We start from the raw sequence: 14,365 nt of genomic DNA on the forward strand, positions 1-14,365 counted from the left end.
ACGGTGGGAACACATTAGTGAGCCCTTTCTGAAACTGAGAAATCAAAGGAATATTAAAAGAACACTCAGACGAGCGCTTAAATATGGACAGCGCAGCCAGGTAACCTTTAATGGTACCCACTTGCAGGCCCTTGTGGGCCAACGAAAGCAAAAAAAAGACAGAACCACAGGAATGTCACATGAAAAAGGATCCACATTCTTAACCCTGCACCAGTCGCAGAACATTCTCCAACAGTAACGGTACAGGGACTTCGTTGCAGGCCTTCTGGCCGAAAGCAACACCTTCATCACGTCTTCAGGGAGGACCTAATCCTTATACCTCAATCTTTCAGAAGCCAAGCATGAAGGTTGAGGGACTGGACTTCTGGATGGGGGACTTGACCTCTGGATGGAGAACCTGACCCCCCCCCTCCCGCGAGAGCAGATCGTCTTGGTAGGGAAGATGCCGTGGAAGGCAGATGGACATGTCGAGAAGGTCCGGGTACCACATTCTCCTGGCCCATGGCGGAGCAATGAGGATCATTTGGGAACCAAACCTCCGTAACCTCCGCAGCACATGTGGAATGACAGGGACTGTATGAAACGCGTACAGCAGTGGGAAGGACCACTCCACTACGAATGCGTCCCCTAAGGCTCCTTTTGGAGGAAATTCCTGCAAGCAGAATCTTTTGCACTTCCGCTTGACACTGGTGGCGAAGAGATCCACTTGTGGGGTCCCCCAAAGGACAAAGATCTCCAGGAAAATCTCCTGGGCCAGATCCCACTCTTGAGAGACCGTGCTCTGAATGCTCAGAGTGTCCGCCGTCGTGTTTGTCTCCGGCCAGATGAACTGCCGAGATCAAAATTTCCTGCTGGATGGCCCAGAACCAGAGCTGCATCGCCTCTGTGCAGAGGGAGAGACCCTCCCCCCCCACACCCTCTTTTTGTTGAGGTAGTGCATGGCCACTGTATTGTCCGTCAGAATCAGGACAGTCTTACCCCGCACAGACGGCAGAAAAGCCTTAAGGGTAGCCTGACGGCCCTCAGCTCCAACAGAATGCTATGGCGTCTGGACTCCAAAGGAGACCAACAACCGTTGACTGTCAACTCGTTGGCATGAGCTCCCCATCCCGTGAGGGATGCGTCCGTCACAATCGTCCCCTCCGGCCAGGGTAGCCAAAATGGAGCCCCCTTCATCAGATTGCCTTCGACGGCCCACCACAGAAGAACCTGGGCAATCGCGGGCGGCACCTGAACGGGATCAGACATCCTGCCGGAGGACTGTGACCACTGCATCTTGAGAGCACACTGCAGAGATCTCATCTGCAGCCTGGACTCTGTCACCAGGAGAATGCAGGATGCCATGAGGTCGAGCAACCTCAAGATCTCGAACGCCGGGAGACTGAGCATGTTGAAACTTGCTCATCTGCAGAATGTGAGAAGCCCTCACCTGGGGCAGGAAAAACAACCCCAGTGATGTGTCGAGCACTGCTCCGATGTACTGGAGCCGCTGGGTAGGTGTCAAATGGAACTTTAAGTTGAGGGAGAAGCCCAACCTGTGAAGGGAGAGGCAGGTGACGGACAAATAATCCAGGACTTGCTCGGGAGAGGGCGCCCTGATCAACCAATCGCCAAGGTAGGGGTAGACTTGAATCCCCCCTTTCCTGAGATACGCTGCCACCACCACCATGAGCTTGGTGAAGACCCTCGGGGCAGAGGTCAATCTGTACAGCAGGACCCGAAACTGAAAATGCGAGTCGCCAACCGCAAACCTCAGGTACTTCTTTTGCTTGGGATGAATCGGCACATGAAAGTAAGCGTCCTTGAGGTCTAGAGACACCAACAAGTCCTGAAGTTGAAGGGCCTGGAGGACTTGAGAGAGACCAACCATCTTGAACTTGTCCTTCCTGAGGAGCTTGTTCAAACCACGCAAGTCCATGATGGGTCTCAATCCCCCTGTCTTTTTTCGGGATCAAAAAATATGCAGAATACCATCCCTTGTTCCTCTCCACTGCACACACCAGTTCTATGGCGCCTTTCTCCAGCGGGGATTTGATTTCCTTCACAAGGAGCGGATCCGGGCTCTTCAAAGAGATTCCCTGGTGGATTGGCGTGAGGCCTCTGCCGGAAAGGAAGACCATAGCCGTGGGCTATGATCTCCAGAACCCACACATCTGAAGTAATGGCACGCCATTCTACAAGATGCTGCACCAGCCTTCCCCCAACCAGCGAACCATGGGACATGGCCTCATGACTGAGCTGAAGCGGCTGCGGCAGTGGCTGAGGGCAAAGAGGCAACTGCCAGAGCAGCCTTGGCACCTCCAGTACCTTGTTTTCCACCTCCGGTACTCCTACGGTGGCCCCTTTGACTTGCAGCTCCCCTCGATCTACCAAAGGAAGAGTAGTATCAAAAAGGAACCTCCCCTCCATTGCTGTCCCCTAGGACAAAAAGGCGGAGGTTGGCGAACTGCAGCGCTCAACGACTTTGCTGCAGCTTTGGAGGTCTGCAACGTCAAGGCTCTCGTTAGCCTTGCTGCCAAAAAGATGTTCACCATCAAAGGGCATGTTGAGAAACCGGGTTTGTACGTCAGGAGCAAACCCCGACTTCCGCAACCACGCAAATCTGCGCATCACGAGGGCAAGAAAACCATCCCGTTCCTCCCCTTTTGGGAATATGTTCAGCCGCCAAAGACAATTCCACAGAGTGCGAGTGAAACGTGCCAAGGCACACACGGAGTTGGCTGCCTGTAAAGCCATACCCCCTGAAGAAAACACTTTCTTCGCCCAGCCATCAAAACGTTTGTTGTTCCTATCAGGAGGGATGGTTGGGTACGCCGCCTGCTTTGCTGGGGCCGTTGCCGCCTGCACCACCAGACTCTCCGGAGTGGGGTGCGTAGTCAAGTAGCAGGGGTCTCTACTGGACGGACAGTATTTTTTCGGTAACGACTTGCTTACAGCCGGGAGACTCTCTGGAGCTGTCCAAGCCGCCGCCACCCTTCTCTGTAAAGCCATATGAAGTGGGAGCACTGGGTCAGTGGGTGGACCTTGGTCAAGGATATTTGTCGGGACATCCTGCGGAAAATCCACTGGTGGCGCAAACCACTCAGTCACCCTCGACATGAGTCGCCTGTACACAATATTCAGCATGCGTACCAGGCTCAGGCCTGCCAAACTCAACCTCTGGGGAGGTACCAAGAGCACTGGCATCGTTCAAAGACTGACGCAGGTCTTCCAACTGGCAATGACCAGATAACAGGTCATCGGGAACCAAACCTTCCTCAGACCCTTCATCCACCTCAGATGTAATTGAGAGGCTGGAATAAATCCCTGGATGAGGGCACAGAAAAAGGCTCAAATACAGGGCTTAGCGACTTCTTCAGGGCCTTCCTCAGACTTTCCACCGAAGCATGGGGTACCTCTGTTAAAGCTGAGGGCGGTGCCCAGAGCGTGTCCTTCGACGGCCTCGGTGCCGAGGACTTCCTCGGAGGCAGAGCCTCGAGAGAGTCACTCGACAGACATGGCGCTGATGGCATCAACGTCTTCTTAGAAGACCTCACAGGCTCTACCAGTCTCAAGGGTGTCGAGGACAGGGACCTGGATCGGGCATGGCTAGAGCGATCCACCTTGTCTGACCGGGACCTCGAAGGTTCCCAGTGACCGCGCAGACCGCCCGAGCCCGAAGGTTTGCGAACAGTGGCCCTAGCGCGTTCCTTTCCGGCCTCTCTCGAAGGCGCAGATGGACCGGAGCCCTGCGATTCGAAAATCGCCAACATTTCCTTACGAAATGCGCCCCATTGCACAGGGGAGGAATGCTTGGTAGGACAAGCTACCCCGCCGTCTGGCAGCGTCCTCGGACGAGGACGGGAAAGGCGACAGGTGACGGCGCTTCCGCGAGTGCCTCGAAAAGGCAGAAGAATGGCGGGAACCACTCCAGTACCGAGACCCCCTGGACTTAGGCCAACGATGCAGAGTCGCCTCTCCAATCGTCGGTTGAAAGACCAGCAGATTTCGACTTTCGGGGCTTGGAAACCCTACCAACCGACAGCTTCTTTTTTCGCTCCCGCAAGGCCTTTGACGTCAAAGACTGGCATTAGTCAGTCATCGGTGGAGTGGTCCTCGCCGAGGCACCAGAGGCAGACGTCGTGCAGGTCTGTAAGTGACATCTTGGAACCGTAGTCCTGACACTTCTTGAATCCAGACCACAGGGTAGAAGACACGATCATTTCACAAACCAAGTTCGAAGAACCGATAGAATCAGAAAAACCGAGGCACGCTGAGATCTCTGAAGCGAACAAGTTCGCGGAAAAAACAGAACCGAGGCTACGGGCGTCGTGCCTCCTACTTATAACATCCGGTTATGTCGGCTTGACGGGGGCCCTGGAGGACAGCGTATCGACGCAGAAAATTTTCCAAAGCAGCACAGCTGTGGTGATTACCTGTCATAGATGTGGAATACGTCGGAGGAACCAATCCCTTCGAAACATTGTTATGGCACAAGACCACACAGACAGATGGAACACTGAAGTGAAACTGACATCGGCGGGAAGGTGGCACTCGCACAATCCACAGGAACACTATTCCCTCATAACACAGCCCAGCAGGCCATGATTAAGAAGAGTTAAGCAAACAGACCCTGTAAATAAACAAAGTCACTGGCAAGTGGAGAAGCATAGGCACAAAGTGTGCTGCGGGCGATGAATAGGGAAGAGATACAACAACAAATGGGCAGCTTGGCCACGCAGCATAGCTAGCACACAGTCCAGTGGAGCCACACACAAGGGGAAAATCAATGCTAAGAGGAGACATACAGAGCCATAACCTAAGGGCTGCAACACGGAAGGTGAGGGCACCTGGGCACACCTGGACTGCGACCAGGGGTCCCCCAAGGCTCGGCTGCGCAGAATGGAGATCACAAGGCATAGGAGGACATTACCCCTCAAGGATAAAATATGCAGACACTCCCTGCACTGATCTAACTAACCTTTGTCTACTGAGGTGCGTTCACCCCATATGATAGCACCAGATAATCCCCTCACGCACAGGAGAATGTCATCTAAGCAGCTCAAAGCCAAGGGAAAACAGTCCCTCAGAGGAATTTGCGAAAGCATTGCCAACTATGGAAGGGGCCAAGTTGAAGGTGCTGTCCTCACAGGAAGCTGGAGCCACCAACAAATAGTGGATGCCATAGCCGAACTAAAGGTTTCTTGGGGGTTCAAGATTGATAGCGCCATCTCGGAACTGAAAACCTCGTTCGAATCTAAAATCGAGGCAGTAAGCGTGGATGTAAACCTCTTGCGACAAGACGTCTGGCGGAATGCACAGGGAGTCTGGAGAAGGAGGTGGATGCTAACACAAGCTCCTGCACGACCCACACGAAGGAGATTCACACGCTGTCGCAACAGGTGCGCAATCTATAACAGAGCTGAAGAAGCGGAAGTGCGTGCGCACAGAAACAATGTACGCATTATAGGGCTCCCGGAAGATGAAGAGGGTTCAGACCCGACGTATTACGTTGAAAATATGCTGCTGCAAGAAATAACAGGAGGGGCACTCAGTCAAGGGTTCGCGGTGACGAGAGCGCATCGAGCCTTGATCAAGAGACGACCACCGGGGGTCTCTCGCGGCCAATCATTGCCAAAATCCTGAATTACAAAGAAAGGGAAAAGGTTCCGGAACATTTCCGGAAAGGAGGAACGACAAGCAGGGCCTCCGCGACCATCACTGCATACCCCGACTACACACTCCAGGTACAAAGGCAACGCTTGAACTACGTGGTGACCAAGAGGACATTACGGGACGCAAGCTTTAGATACATGCTATTGTATCCAGCGAAGATGAAGGTGCTACACAAGAACAAGGCCCTCTTTTTTGACTCCCCGGAGGAAGTATCTGCATGGCTGGATGGGAATAACTGCCCATTGAGAGCGGAAAGCCGGAAGGAGAGCGAGACAGAGAAGTGACCCATCCTGGTCTCTTCCAAAGCCATATTGTTGGATATGTATAGCAAGAGAAGTACAGCATGTAATAATTAACCTTGGCACAGATGCGGATGTAGCAGTGTAGACTAGAAGGGGTATAATAGGCATGTGAGCGAAGTACAATATGGACCATTTAGCAAACTCTTCATTGGGACTTTTTGAACTAGAATAAATATATGAGCAGCGTCAAACTTTACCCCCAGTAGGTAGTTTAGTGGAACCACCAGTAGGGTGATATCCCCCTGCTGCGTCCAGCATATGGGCTGAGGCCAAGAAAGGGCTAGATGCAGTGTAGCCTGAGATCCAAGGATGGAGCTGGGCATCAGTTAGGGATGGGGAAGGGGGGCGGGAGAGGGAGGGTGGCAGAAGCTGGGGAGTTTGAGTCGGGTTGGGGGCGGGAAGGGAATCAGGGGGTTTGTTAGCACACCAGTTAGAGAACAAGCTTATGGGCAACAGTTGGGGCAGGGGGAGAGTTGGGGAGTTTGTTTTGAGGTTTGAAAGGGAAGAAGCATACACCCACGTGCTAATGCGCGTGATACGGATGACAAGACGTTGGAGGTGGAACAGGATACGGCTGAGAATGGGGGACCTCAAAATAGGAACCTGGAATGTCAGGGGACTCGGTTATTTAAAAAGGAATAAAGTAATGATGTACCTGAAGAGACAGAAAATAGACATTGCCCTACTTCAGGAAACCCACCTCACAAGGGACAAGCAGGAAATGATACGGGGAAAATTGAAGGGAACCACCATTGGGGCAACCTACTCGACGTGCCAGGAGAGTGGCCACCTGGATTGCGCCACATGTACCCTTTCAGCTAATACAGTCCACAGAGGGCACAGATGGGAGGATGGTAGTGATAAGGGGGCTATACGCACCCAACCAGGATACTGTGGCATACTTTAAGACCTTATACAGTAAAGTCAGCCCATATCTAGGAGGGGTAGTTATATGGGGAGGGGACTTCAACTGCACGCTGGACCCAGAGATGGATATATCGGATAGGCAAAGTAAACCCACCCCTGCTGCTAGAACCTTGAAGACCCTGCTAAGGGAACTACACCTTGAGGATATATGTAGGTCACGCCACCTACAAGATACAGTACTCATTATGCAGCCCCACAATACCTATATACCCGGCTGGATTACATGTTTGTCTCCTCTGAGGAGATGGAGGAAATGGTGCAGGCAGAATACAAAGCGAGGGTCTTCTCAGACCACTCGCCATTGATAGTAACATGGCAATACCTGCCTCCCAGACCAAGGATCCCCACCTGGCGGCTCAGAGTTGAGGCATTCAAAGATACATTATTCAGGGAGGATCTTAGGAAGGATATTGTTGAATACTTTGAGAAACACACCGGTAGTGTACGAACAGCGGGCACCCTGTGGGAGGCTTTTAAGGTGGTGGTGCGGGGGTCAGCCAAATCGAAATCCAAAGGGCTGCAAGAGGACATACATAATTCGGGACTTAGCGGTGGAGAAACTCAAAATGGCCATGAAGGAGGGGGACAACTCCCAAGGGGGCGCTGAAGCCATAAGTAAACTGCAGCAGGAATGTGGGGGACTCTGGGAGAGATTATGTAATCTAAATTATAAGAAATATACAGAGAGACAACATGTGGGTGGAGATAAACCGGGGAGGCTGCTGGCATGGCTGTACAAAAAAGAAACGCCCAGATCGGCTATTAGAGCGATAAACGGGGAGGATGGTCAAACGCTATATACCCAAGTGGGAGTGAATCAAGGGTTTTTTAAATTCTATCAACAATTGTACCAAGACACAGGGAAAGGGGGGAGGAGCGAGATCACAGAAATATTGGAGGATATAGGCTTGTCCAAAAAAAGTGTGGAGGAAAGAATTTGGATGCCCAGATTACGCTACAGGAGCTAGAAGCAGTGGTTTGTTTTATTATTTGTAATGCGCGCCAGGGGTATCAGGGCGCAGCAGGTACAAGAATATGCGAAGCTTAGTTACGGTGAGTAACAGGCAGTTATATAAGGTAATGCATTACTAAACATATTACACAAGCAAGATATTTACAGTATATTACAGGTATTGTACATAGAATGAGGTTAGCGTCAAGGGATTATTAGGCAGGTGTTGTGCATTGCATTTCAGAAACCTAGACGTGCAGTTACTGGTCAGTGGAATTTAGCCATAAGATGGTGTTGGTTCTGATAGGGCTGGTCTGCTCTTTGGGAGGGAGGCATGGAATTCCAGAGTTTGGCCGCTTCAACAGGGAAGCTGTTGCCACCAATTGTCGATAGTTTGAATTTGGGGATGGACAGACAGTCCAGATTTATTGATCTAGTTGGCCTTGAGGAGGTCCATTTATGGAATCTCTCGGAGAGGTAGATGGGTGCGGCGTTGAGATTTGAGTGAGACGCAGTTTTTAGTAGAATTTGGTCATTGGTCCGGAGCCAGTTTTGTCATCTGCTCTCGGAGATGTGTTCTCTTCTGGATATATCTAGGGGTGCTATAAGGGCGTTGTTTTGTAGGGTTTGGATTCTGGTGATGATGGATTTGTTGGAGCCTATGTATAGGGCGTTGCAGTAGTCTAGACGGGATAGGAGGGCGGCTCTGTCCAGGATAGTACAGCTGTTATTCAAGAGAAATGGCTTGCCGGTTCTAATAGGTTTGCACATGTACGCTGTGGAGGACGCTAGCGTGCTGACCTGTTTAGAGAATGATAGGGTGGAATCGAGGTAAAAGCCTAGTGTTTTTACCTCTTGTTCTACCTTAATTGAGGTTGCTGTCATCCAGAGTTGGCACTGGATGACCAGCCAGATGCAACTGTTGAAACAATATATGATATCTCGGAGGGAGGGCATGAGGTCTCCAGAATCTATGAACTCCTGATGTCCAAGATGGGGAAGGAGGTGTTGCAACTGAGGTGGGACTGGGAGGAGGAAGTAGGAGCACTCATGCATGACGGGATGTGGGAGAGGGCCCAAAGAGACCACAAAAAAAGTGTCCAGGAACGCAAGGTTGCAGCAGATCCAACTATACGTAACCCACAGAGCATATATGACCTCTCAAAGGGTCCCTAGATTTAAAAACACAGGAACACAATCTTGCCCCAAATGCGGAGAGGTGAATGCTGGGATGGTGCACATGTTCTGGGCATGCCCAGAGATTGGGAAATTCTGGGGCGAAATTTCCAACGACTAGCCGAGAAAGGAATCCAGCTAGACGTGGAATCAGTGTGGGCATGTATGGTGGGGGGTTTCACAAGACCATGCAACTTGAGACATAAGCAAACTCAAGGACCTGGCCAAGCATAGAATTGCAATGGGATGGAAGGCGAGCCAAAGACCCAGAATAGAGGTGTGGTGGCGGGACCTCCTGAAATGGGCAGAGGCGGAAACAGCAGTGTGGTATGAGGTGACCAATAAGGGGGGGGGGGAGCGGGAACTCTGATGGCATGGACACACTTAATAGCCACACTGCATGGGACTACCCAGGATTGGCCGAATGAACAAGATTCCTCTAGCGATACAGAAGGAAGTCAACCTCGGGAAGACACCACGGTGGAGAGAGTGGGAGAGTAGGCTCAAGTTGGGGGGGGGGGGTCAAGGGAAGCAGGGATAAGCTTGCGTTAATACGGCAAATGTTTGATGGAAATGACATACACTGCTATACTGTTGCTTTTTCCCTTTGTTTGTTTCCCTGCTGAGTTTTGATTTTGTATGTTGTCTGGTTTACATAAATAAAAACATTAAAACTTTTTTTTAAAACGATTCTAATTGTATGCACATTTTTCCTTGTAAATATTAATGGAGGATATCTTGAAAATCCATCAGGATCATGGCCCTCGAGGCCTGGAGTTGGACAACCCTGCATGGGCACAAGCAGTTTGCTTACCACAGGTGTGGCATGAGGCTTCATCCAGAGCCCCTCTGCCAGCTTCACTAAATAAAGGGTTGAATGGCTGGCTGATGGCAGGAAGGACAAGAGCAAACACCATTCTGAAACTGAGATGGCCCTGTATCCTTCAACCTCATCCTCCCCATAACATGTATGAAGAGATTACAGAAGACATAGCCATGTAGAGTTCTTACTGATACAGGCCTACTTCAGACAAAGTGCCACTGACAACCAACAAGGCCAGGACGGGTCTAGGGTTTTCTTGTTGACACATGCAGAAGTGACCTGGCAGTTCGATCTAGGCTACCTCACTTGAAGTCGGACAAGCCTGATTGCATATGGGTATTGCCTCTTTTCTAATGGCAGAGCATTACATAAAAAACTATGGTTTGGAGGGTTGCCCTCCTGCAAGTGGTTATGATTCAAGACCCTCAACTGATCACACTTGGCTTTTGCAGTTGATCAGGGGTCCATCAACCTGGAATGGAGTGTACTGCGATGTGCCACCCAAAGTTAAGACAAATGGGTCAAGCAGAGGTTGGTTTGTCAGGCCTGAAGCAATACCTCAGCCACCAGTAAAGGGGGAAGAGGGCAGAAAAGGGCCCCAGGGTGCACAGGTCTTAAGGGATAGGTCTTCTAACATGCCCTGTAACAGATCCTGGACTGTAACTTCTGAAGGAGCCCAAGTCTCCCCTTGTCCATTTGCAATCAAACTCTTTGCCCTAGAGTGGGCTTTGGAGCAGTGTCATTACTGCTCGCCCTTAAACTTCGAATTCACAGAGCACTTTCTGCAAGGGTCCTGTACCGACTGTGCCACCCCTCACACTCTACCCTCCTCACACTTAACACAAGTATTTCTTGTAAGCAATGACACGGTCTAGAGGATAAACCTTGACAGAGTCGCCCCACACTTCCCAAGAAGCCCCAGTAAAGCCAAACAAAAAAGACTGCATGTCTCCTCTGCACAAGTACTGGGGCAAGCTCCCTTCAGAGAGCGGCACATGCTCTGCCAAAGCTTAAACAGTGCCTTGGCAACTAAATACATATATGTGTTTTAGGCCACTTGGTTCCAGGTATGTCCTAGATGTCTAATATCTGAGTGGGCACAGTTAATGTGTCCAGGAATAACCACCAGTCAGGGTGTGTGTGCGAACAGCTGAGCAGCCCAGAATACTCAGACAGCCTCCCCTGCACCATGCACCTAGCGAAAAGGAGTCTAGATTCTGAAGAAATCTGTTCCAGGAAATCCTGCATAAAAAGACCCTGTATGAAAGGATCTCAGTAAGCACAGTCAGACCAGTGGTGTGGACCTAGGCAGAAAGAGTGGGAAAGCTTCTGAAAACAGTGCGTGTAAACCTTGCATTTTCTGAAATAAAACCGTTGTAACTAAGAACAAGCGTTACAGGCTGGTAGGGACCCCCTCCCACTTCCAGTAAAGATTGAACATTCGATGGGGAAGGTACAATGCTTAGACAATGTGAGAAGCAGAACACATCCAGTTTCCAGCCTGCGGGTAAAGAACTGGGGAAGACAAGGCAGTCTATGGGGCCTGCAAGGGGGACATTAATACATATGGAAGAAAGTGAACAGGCAGCCCCACAGTCGAGCAGTACATCATCCACCACCTCTCTAAAAATGGGTGAAGAGTCCCTGTGAAATAACGAGTAAAAACAGCCACAATTAAAATAGGACACCGACACAGAAGCATGTCCTCTTTTTAGGGCCACTGGGAAGACCTGCAATTTTACTGGCTGACCTAAAAAGGTAAATGCATCTTAATTTGTATTAATAGGTGCAAAGAAGTTTAGTTGTCAAAATCTTTGAAAACTTTATTTCACTAAAAAGAAAATCCTCCCATACAAAATTCAAAAATGGGGAGTAAAATATTCCCTTTATTTGGAGCCATGCAAACAGACATACTGGCACATTCATGACAACAAGACAGCAGTACAACCACTAACCTACTACAGATTCCTTGCACCAGCTTGTATTGATGAAACAAGATCAAATAAGGCAATGGCCAAGTTGACTTTTAAACTCCATATGAAATTTAACATGTACAGGTTATTAGTATGTACACTTCATTACAGCTGCCAAAAAATGACGACAGCACACAATTGAAATCAATACAATCTAGGACGTGCAAGTACTCTACGCTCCAATACAAACCTTGAGTCGGTTCCCCAGTGCATTGCATAAATTTTAGCCAAGTGTCCTCTCAAAGTTCTCCTGGTTCGCATCTGAATTCGACCCACTGGGTCAATGTTGGCAGTGATCTACGAACAGCAAAACAGACAGGGCACATTTAAGAGGGCTGCACAATTGAACAGTACCCGACATATCGCTCAGCCTTGGTGCATAAATGTTGCACCACTAATACCAAGTAATGCAGGCAAACGGAAGAGCAGAAAAAGATTGAGGGGCCTTCATTCAAAGCTAGTTTTAAGTAAACAAAACGGTGGGGAATATAGGTAGAGGAAAGATTAAATCAAACAATATCTTTGCTTCAGTCCCCCAGGTCTGTGACCTTACTAGATCTAGTTTAACTTTTTTTCAGTGCTACAGGTGAGATAAAAATTATGCCCTGTGATTTCAGTGCAGATTCAAAGCAGAAAAATAATTATGAATAAATGTGCCTTCTGTATATCTAAAAAAGGTACCAATAGTATTTTAGAAAAGCGATAATGGTTTATTTGGAGTGGAGTGTAGGGATTAATGGTGGTTACAGGTCGGCCGAAATTTCCTGAAGTACTACATTTGAAAACTCTGAAAACTGAAAAATGCACTGAAAAGAAATGTAACTCTTAAAATGCATCTTAAATTGCTTAAAGGCAAGCAGTGTGCCCACCATGAAAATTCATAAATGAGAGAAACTGCACATCATATAATCAAGTTAAGCAGAACATCGGGTTCACACTTGGGCCAACACATGCGTTTTCAAGCGATGAGGACCAACACTGAGAGCTATGTACTTTTTAAACTTAAGTACACTCGAGGGGCAGCCCATAATGGCAGAACCTAAGGCTGAGGTAAGCAATGCGTCACAGGAAGGGGTAGGCGCCTAGCAAAGTTGAAACATACTATAACTATAAGGATTGGTCACTCAGATCGAAAAATCAGTGTACAACTATATTGGACTCACAATCGACATTGCAAGGAAAATTGCTCCTTACCTATATGCAAATGTACACTATTTACTAACACTCACCACTCTGTCCTGCTTTACTCTTGCTGTAGAATTCCCCGAATGGGAAAATAATTTGTTCAAATTTCTTTTGCAATTAAAGCAAATGTATCTCTGCTGTTTTTGGTAAAGAATTCTACCACTCAAGTGTTAATGTATGCAGAGTTTTGGTCAAAAGTTTATTATCATAATTTAGTTATTTTGCTTTCTGGTTATTTTATTCTTCTGCATACAGAACAGGTTTGAGACTTTATGCTCTATTACTGCCTGTACTTTTTGCTTTTCCATTTTATCAGGACACTATTTTGGTTTTTGCTGTTTTGATAAAGAAAGTGGAGTGCAATAATAATAAACACTGCACCTCAAAAAAAGTGGTTTCTCGTAAATAACAGAGCATACCCATACAATACAATTTATATTGTCTTGACCACCCCTCAGGGGGCTTAGATTACATCACTAGGATGAATCATTGGTGAATTCTTTTTATACACCACCGTTTTCAATATAATCAACTACATACAGAAGTTATAGCTGGTTTCAACTTTGCTAGGCGGCTACCACTGGGACCCTGTGGTGCGCGTCCTCCCTGCCGCCCCGCCCGAGCCAGACGCGACCCCTGTGGCAACCCGCATGTGCATAACTGCTGTGCCCCCTGGGAGCCAGGTCATGAGCCTGGTACCTGACGAGGAACATGCGGGAGGAGTGATACCGATCCGCGGTATTAAACATGTTAAGTTGGAACCTTGGGGGCTCGCCTGCCCGTGACCACTCACCCTTGTTGCGCCGGAGGAGAACCACCACTGTGCCCCTGCTGGCACTGCAACCGCACAGGCCCCGGGGCAGCTCCAGAGATGGAGGCGCCTGTCCACATGGTCTACAGCCATCCTCCCCCACCCAGCACAATACCTTCATCTGTCGTGACCGGCAGTAGCAGATTGGAAGGGGACAGCAAGGACACTCAACGGGGGAAACGACGGCCCAACCTGAGAGGTGCAGCAGACCTCGCAGCCCCAGCAACGTCCCCATGTCGATGCGCACATCATAAGTCCCGGACTCACTGCACAATAATTGGAGGTTGAAGCCGTGCAGGTAGGCCTGAGAGGATTCCATAACCACAACACTGAGTACCTCAAAAGCACTCCCCCCTCCATTAATGAGCTCCAGGTGAGACTCTGGACTTCCGAGTAGGGGCTGAACCCGCCATTTGTAGGGGTCTGCAGAACACTATCACCTATTTGAATAAGGGAGCGGAGGAGGGCCGATTGCTGACCCGGGAAGCTCATATAACTTTGCACAAAGTGCAATATATATTTACAGGCCCCCCCCTTCCTGGAATCACTCTGGGGACATCT

General features: G+C 49.3%; 1 protein-coding gene across 3 annotated transcripts in view; it reads right to left on the reverse strand.

Moving 5' to 3' along the window:
* GNB1 (G protein subunit beta 1) overlaps positions 1-14,365 on the reverse strand; it is an 805,062-nt gene that overhangs the window by 463,982 nt on the left and 326,715 nt on the right. For all 3 annotated transcript variants that reach the window (XM_069610167.1, XM_069610168.1, XM_069610166.1), the window contains exon 4: positions 11,999-12,105. In XM_069610167.1, coding sequence (XP_069466268.1) covers positions 11,999-12,105 — 107 coding nt within the window. The remainder of the gene's footprint in view (positions 1-11,998; positions 12,106-14,365) is intronic.

The sequence above is a fragment of the Ambystoma mexicanum genome, chromosome 8, assembly GCF_040938575.1.
Source record: "Ambystoma mexicanum isolate Mex_15411 chromosome 8, UKY_AmexF1_1, whole genome shotgun sequence".
Taxonomy (NCBI): Eukaryota; Metazoa; Chordata; class Amphibia; order Caudata; family Ambystomatidae; genus Ambystoma; species Ambystoma mexicanum.